A 22,308-nucleotide genomic window follows, 5' to 3' on the forward strand; every position below is an offset into this window, starting at 1 on the left:
GGCGTTATGATGCCGGTGGCTGGACGAGATCACGTGGCAGCTAAAACCGGAACAACCAGGGGCCGTGGCAAGAACAGCCTCCTGCGACGTAACCGCGCCAAAGCGTGCCTTGCTCCTTGAATAAGCTCCAACTTCAACGACATATACAGCTTTGGTGCTCGACGGCATCATGGCTCCTAAACCGGATACCCCATTCCGCTCTGCGGACATGAGCATGGTACAGCTCTATGTCTCTAATGAAATCGGTCGCGAAGTCGTTACGGCCCTCGGCGAGCTTGGTCTCTGCCAATTCCGCGATGTAGGCAACAATCCATCAATTCTTGCATCAAGAACCGAGGCTAATCCATCGGTAAATCATGCAGCTTAATGAGGATGTCAGCGCATTCCAACGCACTTTTACTCAGGAGATTCGGCGACTCGACAATGTTGAGCGACAGCTGCGTACGTCATCCAAAGGGATCCACCACGAACATACGAATCTAACACATTGCAGGATACTTCTACGCTCAGATGGATAAAATCGGAATCCCGCTCCGAAAGCTGGACCTCGACGTTGAGCGACTTGCGTCTCCCTCAACTTCCGAAATTGACGAGCTTGCTGAGCGAAGCCAGAAGCTGGAACAGCGAGTATCTGCCCTGAACGAAAGCTACGAGACTCTGAAGAAGCGCGAGGGCGACTTGACCGAGTGGCGATGGGTCCTGCGTGAGGCCGGCAGCTTCTTCGACCGTGCCCACGGAAATGTCGAGGAGATCCGCGCTTCTACTGACAACGACGATGCTCCTCTTCTGTCTGACATCGAGCAAAACCAGGGTGGCCCCGATGCCGAGCGTTCTTTCTCTGGCATGAATATTGGCTTCGTCGCTGGTGTCATTGCTAGAGACAGAGTCGCCTCCTTCGAGCGTATCCTCTGGCGAACTCTGCGCGGTAACCTTTATATGAACCAGTCTGAGATTCCCGAGCCCTTGATCGATCCTACCAACAACGAGGCCATCAACAAGAACGTCTTCGTTATTTTCGCACATGGCAAGGAGATCCTCAACAAGATCCGTAAGATCTCCGAGTCCATGGGTGCTGATGTGTACAATGTCGACGAGAACAGTGATCTTCGACGAGACCAGATTCACGAGGTCAACAACCGACTGGAGGATGTACAGAACGTTCTACAAAACACCCAGGCCACTCTTCAGGCAGAGCTTAAGCAGATCTCTCAGTCGCTGTCTGCCTGGATGGTTCTTGTCGCCAAGGAAAAGGCCGTGTATAACACTCTAAACAACTTCTCCTATGATAGTGCTCGGCGAACTCTCATTGCCGAAGCCTGGGTACCTACCAATGATCTTCCCCTGATCAGGACGACCCTTCAGGACGTTACTAACAGAGCTGGCCTCTCCGTCCCTTCTATTATCAATAAGATTCAGACCAACAAGACGCCGCCCACTTACCTGAAGACCAACAAGATCACCGAAGGTTTCCAGACTATCGTCAATGCCTATGGTACCGCCACGTACCAGGAAGTCAACCCGGCCATTCCTGTTTTTGTCACCTTCCCTTTCCTATTCGCTGTCATGTTTGGTGATTTCGGTCATGCCATTATCATGCTTTCCGCTGCTCTTGCTATGATTTACTGGGAGAAGTCCTTGAAGAAGGTTAGCTTCGAGCTGTTTGCCATGATCTTCTACGGCCGCTACATTGCTCTGGTCATGGCTGTTTTCTCCGTCTTTACCGGCCTCATCTACAATGATGTCTTTTCTATGTCCATGACTCTCTTCGAGAGTGCTTGGGAGTTTAAGAAGCCCGAGAACTATACCAACGCTACAAGCATCGTTGCCACTCTGAGGGAAGATGGTCACCGTTACCCCTTCGGTTTGGATTATGCATGGCACGGAAGTGAGAATGACCTCCTCTTCAGCAACAGTTTGAAGATGAAGATGAGTATCCTTCTAGGCTGGGCACACATGACCTACTCTCTCTGCTTCTCTTACATCAACGCTCGCCACTTCAAGAAGCCCATTGACATCTGGGGCAACTTCATCCCTGGCATGATCTTCTTCCAGTCCATCTTTGGCTACCTGGTTATTTGCATTGTTTACAAGTGGTCTGTTGATTGGCTGGGCACTGGCCGCCAACCTCCTGGACTGCTCAACATGCTTATTTACATGTTCCTCCAGCCTGGAACCATTCCTGAGGGCGAAGAGCTTTACGCTGGACAGTCTGTTGTCCAAGTCATTCTCTTGCTCTTGGCTTTCATCCAAGTCCCCATCCTCCTCTTCCTCAAGCCTTTCTATCTTCGATGGGAGAACAGCCGTGCTCGCGCCAAGGGTTACCGTAGCATAGGTGAAACCTCCCGAGTTAGTGCTTTGGACGGCGATGATGAAGACGCCAATGGCCACGGCAACAGCTTCGACGAAGATGGCGAGGGAGTTGCTATGATCTCCCAGAACATTAGTGAGGAGCATGAGGAGTTCGAGTTCAGCGAGGTTATGATCCACCAGGTCATTCACACAATTGGTAAGTTGTTCCCGATTTACATTGGCGATGCGATTTTATTAACAAATGGCTAGAATTCTGTCTGAACTGTGTCTCACACACTGCCTCTTACCTCCGACTTTGGGCTTTGTCTCTCGCTCATCAACAGCTGAGTATTGTGCTTTGGTCCATGACTCTTGGCCCTGCCCTCAAAATGAGCGGCGTTGTCGGTGTCATAATGATTGTTGTCTGTTTTACTATGTGGTTCTTCTTGAGTAAGCATTGCCAGTCCCTTCTATCTTACTTGTTCACTAACGCATCCCAGCCATTGCTATTCTCGTTTGTATGGAGGGTACCAGTGCCATGTTGCACTCCCTGCGTCTCGCTTGGGTCGAGTCGTTCTCCAAGTTCGCAGAGTTTGCCGGTTGGCCCTTTGCGCCTTTCTCGTTCCACACCCTGCTGGAAGAGTCGGAAGAGCTCAAGGACTACTTGGGTTAATTAGAAGGGTTCGCGTATATGTTGTCCTTTTTTTTATAGCAGTAGACAGTGGTATTTTTATTGTATCATAGGTAGCATAGTGCAACATTAAAAACTCTGGGCTTTTGCCAAGTTTTCTAACTTAGAAGTCAAGCTGTTTGATAGGCATATTGCCCACGTAATGCCTTATAACTATAGAAACAAGCCTTCTTGTACATGTCCGTGAACGTTTCTGGAGCTATATCCTTCATCCCCAAAGAGGTGCTGTCACCTCGACAGCTCTCTCCACCACCGCTCTCACTCTGTCTGCAAAAACCTTGTTGTTAGACTCAACCTCGAGGTCTTCCAACCAAACCGTAGCATTCATCCTGTCCACCTTAATGGACACTCCTGGCACAGGAATACCGATCTTGTGCAGCCTGTCAATCTCCTTCTGTTGTCTCTCCTGGAGTTGTGTATCCTCACCATCCTCCTCTGTCTTCATGGCATCATCGGCCTCGTCCTTCTTGATCTTATCTTCGGCGTCCTCTATATCTGGCAGTTTGGGAGTCGTGACTGGAGCAACGTTGTCTTGACCGAACTGAGCTTCGAGAAACCAGAGAAGACGCTCAAGGCGCTCCTCTGGGGAAGCAGAGTGGTGAGGGTTCACATCAGGCAGCTCGTGCGAGTGCGAGTGCTTAGCGGAGGAGCGCTTCACAGCAGCAGGAGAACTCTCCACGGAGAAGAGAACAGCCATGACGGAGTCGGCAATGCCGTCGTTGAGCATATTGCCCTCCCACTCGAGCTCAACCTCGCCGTTTGTGCGGTATCGGACTGAGACACATCCCATGACGAGGTAAGCTGCAACGAGGCTAGCAACCTCTTCATCAGCATCCTCCTGCTTCGTTTCCTCGCCATCTGTGATCATATGATCACCATTTCCATTGCTTTGGCCATTCTTCCCACGACGCATCTCGGGGAGTTCTTCGATGTTGCCAAACGTGCCCTCCAGAGCCCACTTTACGAGGTCGACACCTGCAGCACTGAGTGTCAGGCGCTGCTTGCAGGTGATGGTGGTTGTGTTTAGACCCGCGTACTCTCGGAGATCCTCGGGCGCCATGAGAGAAAGCTTGAAGTCGTTCTGGACGAGGACGCCAGTAACGAGAGGAGGTGCAGCACTTTGATCAGGATGAATGCTCTGAGGAGGCTGAATCGATGCAAGTTTTCCAACGACCTTGGCAGTCTTATCGGCTTTGAAGGGGATACGAAGCTCTTCACAGTTGCGGGGTGAGTAGACTTTGACCTTTGCTGTTTTGTTTGCGTTGAGAGAGAGGAGTTTGGATTTGAGACGCATCATGTTGTGCTGTTCGCCGTGAACAAGAATCTGTGACAAACGTTAGCATAATGTTTGGTGGTGAATGAGAGAGGCAGACGTACAACGACAGGGGCTGCAACTTCTTCGATAAATTCACGGTTCTCAACGCCATCAACGTGAGCCGCGAACGAGTATTCCTGAACGCTACACCTTCGAGGAATGAGGACTTTCTCGCCATCTCCTCCGGGCATTCGACGAGCGCCCGCCATACTACGAGACATGACTGCCTGGATCTGATCAGGTTCTTGCATGATCTGCTTAGCCATTGTGCCTTCGACACTGTAACCCGTGATGATCACACCGTTCTTCTCGCTGGGCGCCCACCGTTCTAGGAGCTCACGGCTGACACCATTCTGCAGCATACCTGGACTGGCAAGCATGACACACCCGCCAACATCGTCAAACCTGTCCAAGTTCTTGAGAGAACGGATGTACTTAAAGTCCCACGGTCCACCCTTACCAGCTCCATCGCCAGACGCCTCTGCCTCGACCATTCGCTCACGGAACAAACGCTTGATGTTGTCGTTCATGGCACCAACGTAGGTCTGGTAGATAAGCATACACTTCCTGGCAAGGTTACTGGCATAGTAGATGGGGTACTTCTGGAAGTCAGCATGCTTTCCCCAATACTCGTCCAGAATCAGAAGCAGCTCCTGAGCTCGTCCGAGGGCAAAGACTGGCATGAGGACGCGACCGCCTCGGTTGAGGATACTTGTGATGGACTTCATAAGGGCCTGTTCTCTCTCTAGGCGAGGGACATGAGAAGCAATGCCGTAGGTGGATTCAGTGATAAGAACATCAATCTTGACGCCCTTTGGAACCTCCGCTGACACTAAATGTCGATCTTGTTCGCGAGAGTAGTCACCTGTGAAGAAGATGTTGAGGCCAGCAATCTCGATAAGGAACATGGCAGCACCAAGAACATGGCCGGCAGGGTAAGGGGTGATTCTGATGGAGGAGATAGTATGGGTTGTGTGGTAGTCGATGGCCTCGATCTGAGGGAATGTGTTTAGATGGTCTTGCTCAGTATACACTGGCTGTGTAGTAGGATTCGATGAGGTATTGCCTACTCGAACACTATCCTGAATGAGCCACTTGTAGATGGCCTTTGTGGGATGGGTCATAAAGACACGACCCCTGAAGTTCGTCTTTGCGAGAACGTATGGTAAGGATGCTGCATGGTCGATGTGGAAACTATGGCTGATTAGCTGGGATCCTCTGGTGGCATCTGGCTATCTAGAGATAATATTGGCGACTGGCGATTCGGGACAGGACGGCATCACAAGGACGAACAGCAAGGGCGTAAGGTAAGGGAACGGGCAAACTGTATTGTATTGATCTGGCATACAAGAAAGCAAAGTCGTGGGTGTCGTCATCACGCGAGCACGATACAGGCCGCGATAGCACGGCGCAATACGAGGCGGTTCTGTACCATCCGTTCTATCACATCACATAATATCAAAACACAAAGTCGTCCCTCGCCCTGTCCAGCCTATGTACATCGTCGCGGGAGCGGAAAGAGGGGGTCGCTTACTGGCTGATGAGAAGAACATCGACGGTGCTAAGATCGAAATCGTCGTAGAAGGGCAGTGCAGCGAGTCCATCGTATGCGGGGTGTTGGCCGGCGTCAAGCTGGTAAAGGGCATTAGACAAGTATGCGATAGACTTATCGACCTGTTCTTACCATAACCGTCTTTCCCTTGTATTGAATAATATGACACGACCTTCCCACTTCGTTTCCCCCTCCTAGGCAAAGAAACATAAGTTCATCTGAAGGATCCACTGGCTCTTCCGCCGCAGCCGCGTTCATGGCGGAAGCCTTTCGTTTGGATGCCATGGTTGTAGATCCGCCGAGCTATGGTCCAGCTCACATTCGACGTCGAGGTTCTATATAGATTATTAGTAGAAGCAGCCTTCGGCCACAAGCTGTCTGATAGAAGGCTGCAGTACACAGCTGATGAAACTGCAACTGGCCGCAGGGATAACAAAAGAGTTCGGATCACTATCTCCGTATCAATCAATGAATGGATGAATGAATGAATGAAATAGGCGGGCAGTACGGGCAAAAACGAGGCAGACGCGTTTCTTTGAACAATGAACGGATAAAAGCCGGCGTTTATTTGACGGGAGCTTGCTTAATTATTAGTGGAGGAGGTGGCTTTCAAACAGAAAGGGATCCAACCGACGTACGTATTTTACGGGAGGAGGCTCTGCGCACGTGACGTTAAAACTACGCGACCTCCGTTTTACAGGCAAAGCTGCCTCCTTCACAGCCAACCCGCAGCGAGTTAACACCTTCGCCCAACGACGATATCCAGCGCCTGCATCTCGAAACGAAGTTTGAGCGCTTTCGAATAGCGGATCTCTCACCTGCCGGACCTTTTCACAGCGTTTCCGAGTGCCCCGCCGAGATTCAGCGCGTCGGATGGGAGGCGTCGCGATTGATTTGACAGGCTCATCTGCCTGCTGAGCTAACATACTCAACTCACGCATTTCTTGCAACTTCCTTTATTCTGGACCGGGGCTCGCCTCTCGACCGACAAAGCAGTCACCAACGGGAAAATTCATCATGGCTCAACCTCAGCCTCAGACGCAGATGCAGGTGCCGCCTCGCGCATTCTCTCCGCCGCAGCATTCACCCTCGCCTGCCGCGTCGCAGACCAACTTCGCCCTCCCACCGCAGAAACGAGCTCGAACCGACGGGCCATCCTCGCAACCCGAATCGCCATATGCCACATCCCCTTATGCCGCGAGTCCAGGTGCTACTCCAGGTGCTACAGCTACGCCGCCTGCTGGGACTGGATCTCCTGCATTTGCGCAAAGCCCTGCTCTGCCGCAACCGTATGCTACACCTTACACCAACGGCCACACAACGCCTGGCCTTAATCTCCCTGACGTACGACCGAACTCAACACCTCCTATTCAGCAGACTCAGCAGCTACAGCAGCCCATACCTCAATATACCAATGCCACAATGACTCCTGTTCCTGTACCCACTCCTGGTCAGCTAATGACCCCAACTCCTGGCCCCGGAGTCATGGGGCCTCCCCAAAGGCCAGCAGAGCGACCAACAAAGGATTACGAATACGATGTGACAGATTCACTTGCCGGTACTGGCATCGACCTTCGAGCTGAGGAGCAGTATATGAACGACCTGTATGCGACCGGTTTCGACGAAGCGCGGACGGGCTTTGCCCACCAGCCGCCGGGGCCAAAGTCGAGCTTCTACGGTGCCGGACCAGCAAATCAGCCTGCCCAGTCTGTTCCGGATCAACCACAGGATCAGTTTGCTACACAGCAAGCGGAGAGGGCTTGGTCAGAGTCGTCGATGCGACTTGCACTCCAGCGGACACAGGAGATAAGTGATCCTTTTTTGCTGGTCGCTTTGCTGCATCGACGCGCGGACAAAATTGCACGAGAACACCACCTGGCGCTGAACCTGGACCTGAAGAACAACAGTCAAACCATGGGAAAGATGAGGCTTCCAGAACAATTTCCCGCGCCAAAGGTGACGGTTAAAGTGACTCCAGGCCCAGATTCGACCATGGTTCATACAACCGGCTCATACATCCCACACGATGCTTTTCTAGTTGATCAGTTGGCATTGATGTCTATTGCAACAAAGCAGCGACTCCGAGAACTAGTGGAAGATGCACATGTAGTGGCAACGAATAGGCAAAAGACATCTCATGGCGACATACCTGAGGAATGGACTCCAGCGGCAGCTCCTATGAATGCTGAGCCCCTCGAGCCCATTGAGAAGCCAGCGGATGCAGTCAACGGTGTCGACGGGACCCCTGTGGAGAGTGCGAACGGGGATAGCACGAATCCACTGAAGCGTAAGTGGAACCGGCAGTACGTATTCAGTTTTTACTCACACTCTACAGGTTCCAGCGATGTAGCTGGATTGACCAACGGCGTGCCTCCAGTCAAGCTGCCTAAAGTGTCGTCGTATATGACAACGACGATGCGGGACCTTGCTAGACAGGAGCGTGACTGGGAAGAGGCACGACTCCGCAAGCGCCAGAAACGCAAGGATGGTATACCAGACTCGGGAGCCACGACATCACGTGCTGGTAGCGTGGCGCCTGGCACTCCTGGTTCTGTAGCGCCAGAAGCTCCAAAAGCAATGACGAAGAAGGAGATGAAGAAGAACCAGCAGATGAAGGCTGCTGAAATTGACAGTCATCAGAGCCAAAACACCACGAGTAGCCTCTTTGCTGGCTTCGGAGGTAAGGGCGGACTGTTTGGTAAAAAGAAGGCTGGCAAGACATACGACTGGATGACTCGAGGCAGCGGAGCCAGCACGCCGACCAGAAACGTTGCGGGTGCCGGAAAAGGGCCCGGAGGGCTGGGAGCGACGCCGGCACCTGCAAACATGGCCATGACTACCGAGGGCCGCAATCGACTTGGCACGTGGAGAGAGGACAAAGAAAAGGGGCGGAATATCCAGCTTCGCGACTGGGTTTCAGTATTAGAAAGGGACGGAAGAGAAGGCAAGGCGCTTCAAAAGGCGTACCTTTACCTGGACGCATCGAACCCCAAATAAACACAGCACAGCACAGCACATCATAACAAACTATAGCTATCAAAATGCGGCGAGGTAATGGGATAGGGAAGGTGTGAGATGAGATTTCGTGACACACGGCCAGGGCTAGGGATGATCAGCTAGCGGAAGAAGATACCCTGCGCAGCGTGCATGGCTTGATATTACTTAGCACGGCGTTTTATGTTTTTCTTACTAAAGGCATGACTGTGGGGACAGGCAGTCCTTATTTTCTTCATTTTGGCATGCACTATAGGAAATGAATGGGAGAGGGTAGCTTTTGACGGCATGAAGATTGGGGATTCTTTTGAGACTGAGGGAAATTCGACAATGCTGTTTAGGCGTACACCGTAGGAAGATGGGTGCGCCATGTATCTCTTAGGCTTTTCTTTCAGCCATTTTCACCCTGCTTTTCTGAAGCTTTGGAGCTCAGCGAAAGGGCTATAGTTTGGGAAGAGAGGTGAAGGGACAAGGGCCTTCTAGGGAGAGATGAAAGAATAGACCCCTTATGAACTTAGCCTGACCTGAATTTGAACTTGAACTTTAAGTTGATCTCGTGATGAGTCTTTTGTTGGGCGGAAACATTCCTATGTTGTAGCAAGGGAGAAATGGCTCTTTGACCTTTCCATGCGATAGATAAGCAAGGGGAGACAAGAAAACTTTAAGACCCTGACCCAAGTGATAGAAAAATACTCAGATAATTCAGTATAAGTTAAGGGGATTCATTGTTAAATTTATTGATTGTGGCATCCTCTTTTTAAGTCCTATTGAGAGTCAATTACAAATGCTTCGTCTGTCTGATGTGCTTAGAAAAGTGGGACTCACAACTATTGCGGAATCGCCATTTCCCCTCCCTTAAATCATCAACAATCAAAGAAAGTTCAATTCTTTTCTTGTCTCTACAATTTAATTGATTCTTGAAAAAGGGCCCAGATTGGCCTGTTACAAAGAAACATAGACAACGCCACATTCTGTTGAGTTTAACACAAGCACGCCCTCACCTCAAAGTCTCCAAGTACTTCCCCATTCAGTCACAGCCACAAGGGAGAGAGAGAGACTAATTAAGCACCCAACAACTAGATCTCGTACCCGTTCGGGAGGATTCGTGCTCTTGGCGATACGGGAGGCGATCATCATGGCAATCGCGGTTGGTTCACAGAGTTCCTCAGTCTAGTCTTGCTCTATTCAGAGATCCCTTGCTTCGAGCCGGTATTGACTATCGTATCTAACGGCATGGGCCTAGGCAATCGGCCAGATCTGCTCAACGGCATCGATCAAGGGTAATCTGGAACAATGTGTCAAGTTGGTGGCGAGTGCGGCGCGGGGTCAAGCAAAAGTGAGTTGAAACTGAATCTCGTTGGGTCTTGTTGGGCACGTAAGAGTGTCTAGCCTCGAGGAATCTCTCCATCCCTCGATCGAGATGGGACACTAGCGATTCGACTTGTCAGTTGTCGTAAGGAGACACATGATCTGAATTCGAAGGGGGCCGTCGGTTCGTGGAACCGTGAGACATGCCTTAGGGTCCAAGCTGCAAGATCTCTTTACATCGCTTGGAATATGTCTCATTGTATACCCAAAACGGCGATACTTCTCCTCGGGTGGCTTCTGATCTTGCGCGCACGGTATACTTACATGCAGCCATGCTAGGTACTCTTCCTCCCCGAGGCTTCAGACTATATCGCCCCAGATGGACAGACATCGCTGCAACTTGCAGAGCCACAGTCGACATCACCCTTCGTAAAGGGTCTCCAGGAGGCAGCTCGTGAGCACAGCGTCGCTATTCATGTGGGTATTCACCATCGTGAAGAGGGCCAAGACCAGTCAAAGAGGATTCTCAACCGTGCGTTGTATATCACTGCCAACGGAGACATCAACGACGCAACAACATATGATAAGCTCCATGTATTTGACTATGGCAGTCTAAAGGAGAGTGCAACAGTGCAGCCTGGAATAAGCCTGACAGCACCGTTTGACTCCCCCATAGGCCGCATCGGAAGCCTCATCTGCTTTGACTTGCGATTCCCCGAGGCAGGATTGGCACTCGCACAGCCAGGACCTCACAGCGCATGGAAGAACAAGCCAGCGCAGATCATCACATACCCAAGTGCATTCACCCTTCGAACAGGTGCAGCACACTGGGAGACTCTTCTCCGAGCCAGGGCCATTGAGACACAGAGCTATGTAATTGCAGCGGCACAAGTTGGACGACATAACGAGAAACGAGCTAGTTGGGGACATAGTATTGTCGCTGATCCATGGGGGAATGTAGTCCTGAAGTTGCAGGGCGAGAAAGAGGGAGAGCCTCAGGGGACTGCTGAGGATGGCGCGGAGGGTGAAATTGGGTTTGTTGATATCGACCTTGAGCATTTGGAGAAGGTTAGGAGGGAAATGCCTCTTCAGAGGCGAATGTGAGTCGATCCACCATCTATGGGTTCTACCTAGGTATGCTAATAGTTGCAGTGATGTTTATCCTGAGCTGTAATCCAGACAGGTAGACTATATTAGATCTAAAACGGCTTGTAGAAAGTACTCGATACAGAGTCATACCCAGTCAGTGGATGAAAATGCGAAGCCTCTCTATGGCCATTTGTCCAAGTGCCGGGGCTATTGGAAAGTGTTTTACAAATATTCGCAATGATATAGATACAGAACTACTACCTTCTGATACTCAAGAGCCGCAATCAAGATACGACTTAGCATGAACTATTATTATGCTAAGCGGTGTTTTATATGCATAAACTTTTAAGCGACTGCTTCTCAAATGTTATATGTTCTTTGCAGCCAATGCAACTCATGTTTTGTAATAATATGAACATTTGCAATCTCTCTGACTTACTCGCTGAGCCAGGCATACGCAGAAACATTTGACCGAAGATCTAATCTGATTCTTTGGAAGACCTTAATCAAACCGTTTTGAACCCTGAGAGCCTGAAGTGAGACAAGCATATTGAGATTCCCACCGGTCGACCATTGCGGTTTAGCATGCGAGGAACACCTGTCATTCACATTGCCACCTGAGGCTCAAGCGATAGCATCATCCCTTGAGGCTTGATGGCTTGGACCCTCCCAGAGTACGGCACTCGCCGAAGGGCACGGGGAATGACAACCCCAGCTCCCGTACAAGAGAGATTGACCATGATCAAGGCCAAAGCCAAAGCAAAGCTCAGCCCCGTAAGAATCAGGACCGACAGAATGGATCGGTACTGCACCGTACATCAATAACTCCCAGGTGGCTGGGACGGCAAGCAAGGGTATCTGGTTCCGAGAGACACATGACCGTATCCATGCTGTTGAGCTCCTGGAAGAGACGAACTGTCTAGGTAGGCGAACGGTAGAAGAACAAGGGTTGAGAAGAAGACAGGCTGAAATAAACGCTCATTCACAGGAACCATTTTGTTTGACTTTTCTTGTTCTTTGGTCGGACATGGATTTCATACTGGATAGCATGGGTAAGGATATAAGCATGGATATGTATGGGCTTGTTTGAACAGCATGTAATGGGAGAAGAAGACAAAAACAATGCCGAGATGACGATCTGTCAACTTTGGCCCTGTCCACTTCTGGGGATGCTCCGTACTGTACGGATAGCCTCGGTCCAACATGTCTCCATAGAAGCAGAAAAAGAAGTTTTCTCTTTCTTCTTCTCGCACGAGCCCCCTTTCGCTATTGGTTGACATGTAGTGTGTACAGTAAGTGCTGGGAAACTTTGCCAGCAGCTCCCCGGATGGAGAATATGTATCGTGGTCTCAGCTCTTGGTGTTTGCGCTTAGTGCTGCGACGTTGCAGCCTGGTCTTGGACGTTACCAAGTTGCTGGGTTCGGTAGAGAGAAAGCAGAATTTTTTCTCGGTCTTTCAGCCTCGTTGTGAAACGGTTGTTTTTTTGTTTTTGGTGCGTTTTGGGTTTGGAGAAGGTATATCGGGGCGGTATTCCGTTGAGAATGATACTCGCTGTAACGCAAGGCAAGGCTGATGATATGTTCTAAGTCATATTATAGATACTGTATGCGAATATAGGTACTTGGTACTTGGGTGCCTTGCATCATGTTTACCTGGCTAATTATTGAAGTTGAGATACTGAAGTGGCTGTCTTAGTGCCCAATGCGGTTGTGACGGAAGCACATGCCGAGTGATAGTTTTGGGGTAGACCATCGCGATCATTAACTCAATCGTGTCTTGACTAGGTAGGAGGACTAGTTTTCGTCGTATTGTATCCCTAGTCCCTCGTTTTTTTTTTTTTTTTTTTTTTTTTTTTTTTTTTTTTTTTTTTTTTTTTTTTTTTTTTTTTTTTTTTTTTTTTATTACTGATTTTTTGCTTCTTTCCGCTACCCTTGACCTTTGAGGTTGAATAGTTAGTTACAGCCTCATCCTTTCCAAAGTCGCAGAAGAAACAACAAACCTAGACAAACGCTTTGATTGTATCCACTTGATTGATACCATCACCGAGCATGAGGTGAGGTCAGGTCAGGGTGCTATAAATATGGATACTTGGATACTTACTGTGTGAATGTTAGAGACACGCCTCGCTGACCCCTGTCCCTGTCCTTGTTCTGGCTCATGCTCCTTCCTTGTCGATATCCCATGTCCATGCAAGATTCCCGTCTCGCCTCTTTGATTAATCAATATGCACAGTTGGTGCTTCCATTTTTTTTCTTTCTTTCTTTCTTTCTTTCTTTCTTTCCTTCCTTTTTTCTTCTCGTATTTTTCCTCCGTCTCACTCCCTCCCTCCTTCCCCCGTCGAGGCCCTTGCACCTTGCACCTTCCTTTCGCTTCGGCTTCTTCTTTTTCTGCACCTGCCTGAAGGAAACCCACTCTCCACCTCACCCTCCCAACGCTTCGGTCCCGGGAGCCAGGCTGCATTAGCCCGGTTTCACCATGACCAAGACGGCAAAGGCTCATGTATAATCGGTACGTACCGGTACATGACGCAGACTTGAGATGAGGGAAGGTTCTGTACCCCAGCCTAAAGAAGGAAGCTGTCAATGTCATCTTGCATTAGTCTATTTATCATTTTCAGGGGTTAGTCGACTTGGACTCAATTCGTTTTTATGTCTCTACCTTATTGTACCTTGTTAGCTGAATTGGTAGCTCACTCATTATTCATGGCGCAGACTAAGAGAAGAAAGAAGAAACAGTAACGTCTGTTCTTGTCTTTGCTTCTGGTGTCGGTCTGGAATATTGCTCTTTCTGTCTTAGTTATTCTTTTCTTTTTCTTTTTCTTTTCTTTTCTTTTCTTTTCTTTTCTTTTCTTTTCTTTTCTTTTCTTTTCTTTTTCTTTTCTTTTCTTTTCTTTTCTTTTCTTTTCTTTTCTTTTCTTTTCTTTTCTTTTCTTTTCTTTTTCTTGCTGACTGAGTGAATCTGTTTTATCGTTTGTCTCTTTTCTCATCATGACGCCTCATGCATCCACTTTATGCAAGGCACCGTAATTAACCTTTTTGTCTCATTTCGTCTTGTTAGGTTGGCCATTAATGGATGTTGGCTTTGTTTTCTCATTCCCATCAATCATCATTGCTTCTTCCTCTGAGTCAAACAGTATCCGTACATACATAGGTACATACAATACCTGATTGTTTTGTTTTCTCTTTTGACGGGAGATCTGATCTGTTACTCTGTTTCAGTTCGTATTCAAACGCAAACTTTTCTATTCTCGTAGTCAAGTCAACCCAGCCAACCTCGCAAACAAACCGTCGGTCGATCCGATCCGATGCAATCCAATCAATCGAGACTCTTCTCTCATAAGTTGCTTCTTTTGCTGTCTCGTTGCGACTCGTATCTGTACCCCGGCCGCCAGCGTCTCTCCTCCTCCTCTTCTTCTTCTATTTCTGATTAGCTACCGAGACAAGACATTGATTGTTTGTTTGACAAGTACTGCAGCGTTGTGAGACGGGTTCTTGACTGCAAGGTACGGAAGGATACTGTACGTGGAACGAATCAGCCTCGGCTGGTAATCTTCTGCTTCTGCTCGTGTCACCGAGCGCGAGTCTCTAGCTGAACCTGTGAGATTCTTGCTGAATGTAGTGGGTGGCATGTTAAATCAATCTCTATTAGCCCATCTTTGAATCTGGACCTCTTTCTCATCGCGTGATGCCTGCTCTACCTTATCTTTCCATATCTTGTCCTTGGTGTATGTATTCGTTTTCGTTTCTGAGGGCAACCAACAAATATCACCTGAGGACTTGGCCACAAACATTTGCTCTATGATCTAGGTACCTAGGTATCTTCTCTTACGGTTATGAAACGGGCGACATTCAAGCCTCCAGGACAAGGATCTCTATCACGAGAAATCTAGCCGCCATCCAACAACTCTTTTCCCCTCTGATTATGACGAAACACTTTTTTCTCCCTTTCTGACTCTTGACTCTGTCGCTTTGACTTTCCAAGCGCCGGAATCAGCCATCCGTAGTCCTCCCTCCCGTCATCGTCATCATAGTAGCTGAATCATTGCGTGTCAAGCCCAAGCCGCCCCCCCCCCTTGAAAGTCAATTAACGAGCTACCATTGATTCATTGCCCGAGCGCCAAAACCAAGGTCGGACCTTGTTTCAACTGGAAAAAGTATGTATTTGGGCAACATTTTTACTGACTCGTTTCTGTCGTAAATATCAATGCCCGCCCCTTGTCCAAAGTTTGTTGTCATAATCTCGCACGAGGCGCGTTTATGCTAAATTGCCTACCTGCCCATGTACGGTCGGGTACTGTACTAGAGTATTAACCCAACAACGATGCTTCAACCTTGTAGCACTTTTACAGTGACATCCAATCCATTAATTACATTTTTAATTAACGTCGGGTGTTAATCACCTACCCATTTTCCTCCCCTTCCCGATAGATTGCATTGGTACAACTCTAGACTGGGCTCTCGCTTCGTATTCAACCATTCATTAGGTTCTCTAGATTCTAGAGTATTGGCCATTCATTCCCTGCCTTACCTAGTAGTAAAGGTGCTATCCCATTCTCAAACGTAGACATCCATCACATTCCAGCCCAACCCCAGTAGAGAGTACTAAGGGATAGATGGATAAAGTTATTGGGTACTTTCTTTGTACGCGCGCGTCACCCCAACCAATCTCTTCTGTAATAAGCACGTAGTTATTGTTCCCTTGGCTGATACGAAGAGAAAGTAGTTGTCTAATCACTACCTACTACCTAGGTAGGTATGAATGTGCAATGTAACAAACATACGGATACGTCCCCCAAGTCCTCGGAATCTTCCAACTTCTCCCCGCTTCGTCATCCACTACCCGCTCGTCACACAAACTACGGCTTCGAGCATACCTAGGTAGCAAACAGTCTTTCAACCAAGTGATTTCCGTCTTCTCCTCCTCGCCTCGACGTTTCCGAACGAGGTAAACGCAGCGAGTATGAGACAACTCACTCACCAACGATTATCTGGCCTAATCCTCAAAATAGATTTTTTGCGATACCCATAAGTCACATGTTGCATCCGAGGCCGCAAGTTGTTGAACATTTTCCATTATTTGTATTTCTCTCCTCGTAGTCTCCGTACGCTGTGTAGCTAAAAAGTCTTCCGTCTTATAAAATAATACTATACAGTCTAGAGGCTTTCAGGGGGAAGCGCGTAGTAGGGGGTATCTTCTATCAATCCTGAGTCCAGCCCAAGTGCTCTCTCAACTCGGCCAGGGCATCGTATCGCTATCCTCTTCCCCTCCTCAATCCTCTTCCAATAGTCTTGCCATGTCTTGTACACCAATACAGAAATAGTACACGGGAATACAGCAACATATCCCTCTGCTGTTGGTCCTCCCGTGAGGGAGCCCAGACCAAAATAGAAATCCCATCCAGCAATAATAAAAAGTAACGCGAGGGAAACAAGAAAAAGAAACGAGACGCTGGGTAGATGGAAAAATGTGCAAGTAAGGTGGGAACCAAGACTGAACGTCGACAGAGAGAGAAAAAGAAAGCAAAGGTAAACAAAGTCCCCAAGTCTATATGCAAAAATGAACATCTTTTCCCATCCGGTTCCCAGTTTTTTGTGATCCTAATCCGAAACCCTTGCTCAAATGAAACTCCAAAATATGTCCCCGTGGCATTCAATCTTCCTGGCTGCGTCGTCAGGTCTTCCTTGTCTCTGCTCGGCTTCAGTCATCTGCTTCCTCTCCCAGTATGCTCGCCAACCCTTGTCGTGCTGTGCTGTGCTGTGCCGCGCTTTTCTGTGGAGGCGATCTGAGACATTCCCATCCCAGCCAGATCTGCATTCCGACTCAGAACGCCCTGACGTGAGTGGGTGCTGTAGGTTCAGATTGGTAGTCGAGGGAGACTGTGGATACCGGAAGAGACGACTCGAGACCTGAGCCGACAAAGACGCTGCTGTCAAGATGAAACCCGAAGACAAGAAAATAAAACAAATCCCTTTTTTGGTTCCCGTCTATGTTCAAACGCCGCGTTGCTGAGCCCAATATGATAAAACAAACTTCGCGTCGCCACGAATCAGGAAGTGTGAAAAAGAAAAATCGGCACTCATTCAAATCAATGAGTGCATTCGTTCCCAAGAAAAATGCCCTTCCTTTGAAAATTCCGCTTGCTGCTGGGAAGCAAGGGATGGCTCCGAGCCGTTGTGTATATGGTTTTCGACAGGAATGTGTATTAAAAAGTGTAATCGGAACGCATTAAGAGCCGGGAGTTATTCGGCTCCATGGCTGCTGAAAGTGATTAAAATGATGTCGTAATTAGAAAAGTCACCTAGAGTCGAAGGGAAGACAGGCGGAAGAGTGAGAAGTGTGCGTCTGTAACAGTACAGCCGCAGTGTCGTGTCATCGCCGGACAGGCCTAACCGCCAGCGTGGCCCGGCTTTGGCGTGGTCGTCAGTCGCATTAGGCTGGGATAAAGGTAGAGTTTATCCAATAATCCAAGCGAGATGGCCTCTTATGAGGGTCTGGGGCGGGGCGGGGGCTTGGGGCAGCCGGTTGTGTCGTAGGCTCCTCGGCCCATGTTAGAGGGTGCTGATGATCCTTCAATCATGTTGTCTGTTGTTGCGAGAATGTGTAAACGAATGAGTTGCTGCTTTTCAGATTGCTGCTGTCTTGCTGGTCAGTCATGCTGCGGTGGTGAATCAAGTGTGCAATGTATATGGCAAGGCGGAAGGGCTTTGGAAGTATATATAGGACAATGGAGTGAACAAAGCCGCAGACTGTTATTGGTATCTCAAAGGAAGACCAAGACAGGCACCAGCGCGAGGACTTTGAGGTGATTTTGGTAAGCGATTTTGACTTACAAGGAATACTCGTCTTGGTGCGACAGAGTGTACAAAGGGTATTGAGCGAATGTGAGCGCGGATTGGCTAAAGGATTGAAGCGACAGAGAAACAGGAAGCCGAATGGTATTCAAGATGCGAGCGTCACCAATATAATTGGAGCGTGTTTCGGACAGGCAAAGGAGTGGTGGTAAGTGGTGGTTGAGTTTGGCGAGAGACGTCGGCACCGGAACGTTGGAATAGGCAACACGAGCGAGAGATGATGTCGCAGACGTATTGGTATTGTATTGTATTGTAGATGAACGAAGGGCGGACAGGTGCGTCTCTTGAGGAGTGAGTGAGAGAAAGGGGGCTCGTTACAGGTGGATGTGAGAGAAAGTTATGCTTTTTGCGCAACAGCCCAAATAAGTAACAAGATCCAATAAGGGGAAACCTTTTTTTTTTATTTGGGGTGACTCGAGCTTTGCTTTCCGTCAAGGGGATGGGATGTACGTATGGGGATGGATGGGGATGGGATGGACGGATCGTTGCCGTAATACGGTAGCGTAGCGTAGCTTTCTCAGCTCGTAGTTGAGTTCAGGCACAAGGCACGCTGCAGTGGGTGGCGCCGGTCGGATGGTCGAATGAGTGTGGGTCAGACGAACGGGGCCGAATATTACGAAAGGGGGTGTAGGTATTTCCCTTTCTTTGCTGGTCCTGGCCTGGGCTAGTTCGAGACTTTTGGACTTGGTTCCAAGAGGTGATGTGACCTGATGAATGAGGCAAGGCGAGATGAGGTTGCTGATGGGTGATTGACTGTCCAGTCGTCAAGTTAGGCTAGTTTTATAATTAACCAGTTGTTGTCAAAGTCGTCGATATCGTTCGCTTGATTGTTATAAGCGTGTGTGTATGTGTAAGTGATTCACTCTCAGAAATGTATAAGATGATCAAGCGGGAGGACACAAGTCTTGAGCTGGCGAGGTGGGCGGCTGAGAGGACTTGAAAGGGAGTTTGTTCCAAAGGGAGACGTGAAGTGAAGTTCTGAATGGAGGAACGAAGTGCGAAGCAAGACGCTTTTGTACAGAGCACACCCGTCGTAGCAAGAGGTAATAGGGAAAATCTCAATACATACTCATCATCCATGACAAGGTGAGGCTTGCAGCGTAAAGCCAGACCAGGCAAGGGGTGTCCTCAATGTGCCATTCAGTCAGTCAAATCAATCATTATTACCTTTAGGTACCTGAGAATGAACCTCATCAAAAATTGCTGTGAAATTTCCCTAGTGGCCCACGCTCCAGGGGGCCAGGGGGCGTACCAGAAGGGGGTGACAAAAACCCATGAGCCACGTCCCCATCGTTCCAAAGCAAAAAAAGGAGGGAACAGAGCGATACCTGGCTGGACCATGTTTCACGGCTCTGTGTCCAGGGCCTGTGCCTATCTCCACGAGGGATCCGTCCGTGGCTGATTAGAGTCAAAGAGAGAGAGCTCGGGCTTCCAAAACTCAGGGCGCGCTTCTCTCAACCTTCTCTCGCTTGCTATCAGCATGGGTTCTACCAGTAGTCCTTCCGGTATCCAGGGCCTTGACTCCCCAAGAAGCGCTGATCCGAACAGCACCCACCCATGTGTTGAGCATGCATATTACGGTACCTTGCAGTGTACATACATACCTTACCTTCACTTTGACAGCGACATTGACTCTCATTCTCGCCTCTCTGGGACACCCAGGCCACCGGGTCGCAAGGGTCGGAAGCCGCTGGGATCTGCCTTTTGCTGCAAGGCGTGCAATGTCTCCGGGTGGTTGGAAAGTGACCTCTCAGACCGTTTTCTCACACCCCAACTGTAATGCGCTCACCACACCCCCCAGATCCTCTTGCCCATCCCTTGGCAGGCACCCACATCCATCTTTCAGTAAACAGTGCTTTCCTTCTGGAACTGGGCATGTTAGAGCGTTAGCTTGTTGGTCGTGACGTTGGCACTTGACAGCCAGTTACCGTCCGCTTCAAACCTATGGTACAAAAAATTGTGTGCCTGTAACCCATGTTTGCTACTTTATAGCTCCCAGTAAACCTTCTTCATCCAACGTCTTTTGCTAGGCAAGGCAGGTAGCCACGCGCACGCGGAAATGGACGTAGCCCTTCAAGGAATCAATGGTTTCCTGGCGCCCCGTACAGAGTACCTAGTGGATCCGACCGAAACTGACCCCGATGCCCTTGCATGTGAGGATAATCCACCATGGTGGTAATTGGGAGGAGATGCGACTGGCGTCAAGCTCAGCGTCAAAACGGTACTCCGGGCCGTGTTTCTGCACTGTGTAATACACTCTTGCTGAATCATGGGGTACCTCTTTTAGTCAGGAACCAAGTTGTCGAATCGACCTCCTCTTCCATGACATGGCCAGGGTCCTCCATTCTCTCGGTTCCCCCAGTACCCTTTCGTCGTAGCTCCAGACCCCCGGCTTGATTGTTCCAGCAATTGCCATCCTGCCTGTTTGATTTTCCGTTGCAACCTGATGTTTGACTTGTTTCTTGTCCCTGCTTTCCTTCTGAGACAGTTAGACTCGGTGTCGTAGGGGCTATGGGGGAGGGGATTGTTGTAGACATGACACCAGGTGCATCGGACATCCTATTTCTTGACTTCTGTAATCTTTTGTAGGCTTCTGAGGCCTATAGAAGCTCCTCCGATAGAAGTTGATGGCCCTCAGAACAAGGTCTTCATATCCCTCACGCTCGGTGTCTCATCTTGTTGGGGCATAACAAAGTAATATCAGAACGCAGCAACATAATGCGTCAACAAGACCAATGACATCTTTAGGAGCGCATAGTCCCTCGACTAAAAATTCATTCCACGAAGGAGTACATAACTCGATCCCAGTGTCGCAAACTCCTCGCGAGAGCTGAAGTATCGTCGATACTTATTGATAAATATCTTGTCAGATTGTGCTAGGGGCAGCTGAGCTGGCTCTCTAATCACTTCCCGCTTTTTTGAAGAATCTCAGGTCGTATGGCATAGAATCAAGAGCTATAAATAGCCCACGCAAGTTATGAGTTAATCCCATCACTGCATATGAAACTACACTGAAGCCTTCCCGCCCTTCTTGTTTGTTTCCGTGTATTGGCAATGACTCTTCTAACAGCTGTCACTTGGCAAAATGAAGTGGCCCTTGTCTATATGACAAGGAGAGCTGATCTCGAACTATGCGCGATCCAGAATTAGCGACTGACGATTGAGTGATGGGCTCAGTCGTAGCCATGGTTCCGAAATGGTGGGTTCCCAAACCGGAGGCTGGCAACTGAGCTTGGGTTTAGTTGCCAGAGGACAAGTCGTCATCAGGGCTATGCTTCTAATTTAGTATGTGGTAGTCTTGGGTACCAGAGCTCTCGCAGGCTTTTTGCTCACGTGCCGAAAGTGCATACTTATAGTATTTCAGAAACAATCGAAGACGGGAACGGGCATCGCTAGAGTAGCCCCCTTGAACCAAAACAATTGATTGTCCTGTAAGACGGAAGTTCCTCAGCCCAAGTACACTAACGGCTTCTCAAGCTCAAAATCATGCCGCCCCGCTATGATATCGGATACCAATCCCAAGGACACGGAACCGCTGGGGCATCTCGGCTGATCAGTATCTTGCTTGAGCCTTGGGCCATATGTGCCAACAGCGAACGTTGCACAGTGGTGGTACACACACAAGGTATGGATTAGAGGCGCTCTGGTGAGTAACGAGGACAGTATCTCTTGCTTGCCATTAGAAATCCCAGTCTCGTGGTTTTTTTGCGAAATTATCAAAGGAAAAATTAAGCACAAAGCTAATAAAACTGTTTCATATTCAGCTCTTGCCAAATGAGACGTCGTAAAGTGCTTGAATCCATCTTTAGAAACCCCATGTCACGAGAAGCCCTATCCATGCGTGCTGTACATAATGAAACGGAAGTATTGCCGGGCTCGCCTAACACTGGGTCAACGTCTCTTAGATTGGCAGGTCGATGTTGTATGCCATATCACCGCAATTCGCCGAGAAGCCTTGTAAAGTATCGCCAGACTCTTTATCAACAAGTTAACAGACAATGACGAAGCCTCCGATCTTTGCAGACATAAGAAAGTAATCACGAGTATTGCGAAGCGTGCCGTGGATTTTGTTGCAGCTCAATGTCGAGGGACTTGCTTTGGTCACCTGTGACGAACTTCTGGAACGTCACACCTATAATTCTTTGCGGCGAGTTGTTTGAGTCAAAGTGGGCCGGCTGATGGGGCTTCGTAGAAAGCTTCCAGAAGCCTGTCAACCGAC

General features: G+C 49.0%; 4 protein-coding genes across 4 annotated transcripts; 3 read left to right on the forward strand and 1 right to left on the reverse strand.

Moving 5' to 3' along the window:
• Nucleotides 1-169: 169 nt before the first annotated feature.
• On the forward strand, nucleotides 170-2,962 carry VPH1 (H(+)-transporting V0 sector ATPase subunit a; the record flags this gene model as incomplete). Its single annotated transcript, XM_044818992.1, has 5 exons — nucleotides 170-298; nucleotides 363-441; nucleotides 494-2,506; nucleotides 2,560-2,739; nucleotides 2,790-2,962. The coding sequence occupies 5 exons, from the start codon at nucleotides 170-172 to the stop codon at nucleotides 2,960-2,962; spliced, it is 2,574 nt and encodes an 857-aa protein (XP_044686694.1).
• Nucleotides 2,963-3,188: 226 nt separating this feature from the next.
• Nucleotides 3,189-6,132, reverse strand: YSH1 (endoribonuclease ysh1; the record flags this gene model as incomplete). The annotated part of the gene is made up of 4 exons (XM_044818993.1): nucleotides 3,189-4,304; nucleotides 4,358-5,489; nucleotides 5,830-5,927; nucleotides 5,980-6,132. The coding sequence occupies 4 exons, from the start codon at nucleotides 6,130-6,132 to the stop codon at nucleotides 3,189-3,191; spliced, it is 2,499 nt and encodes an 832-aa protein (XP_044686695.1).
• A 732-nt stretch (nucleotides 6,133-6,864) lies between these two features.
• Nucleotides 6,865-8,844, forward strand: J7337_001251 (uncharacterized protein; the record flags this gene model as incomplete). The annotated part of the gene is made up of 2 exons (XM_044818994.1): nucleotides 6,865-8,134; nucleotides 8,183-8,844. The coding sequence occupies 2 exons, from the start codon at nucleotides 6,865-6,867 to the stop codon at nucleotides 8,842-8,844; spliced, it is 1,932 nt and encodes a 643-aa protein (XP_044686696.1).
• A 1,637-nt stretch (nucleotides 8,845-10,481) lies between these two features.
• J7337_001252 (uncharacterized protein) lies at nucleotides 10,482-11,323 on the forward strand (the record flags this gene model as incomplete). The annotated part of the gene is made up of 3 exons (XM_044818995.1): nucleotides 10,482-10,488; nucleotides 10,514-11,249; nucleotides 11,302-11,323. 3 exons carry the CDS (start codon nucleotides 10,482-10,484, stop codon nucleotides 11,321-11,323), a joined length of 765 nt encoding a protein of 254 aa, XP_044686697.1.
• Nucleotides 11,324-22,308: the final 10,985 nt, after the last annotated feature.

Source organism: Fusarium musae, chromosome 1 (genome assembly GCF_019915245.1).
Source record: "Fusarium musae strain F31 chromosome 1, whole genome shotgun sequence".
NCBI classification, from domain to species: domain Eukaryota; kingdom Fungi; phylum Ascomycota; class Sordariomycetes; order Hypocreales; family Nectriaceae; genus Fusarium; species Fusarium musae.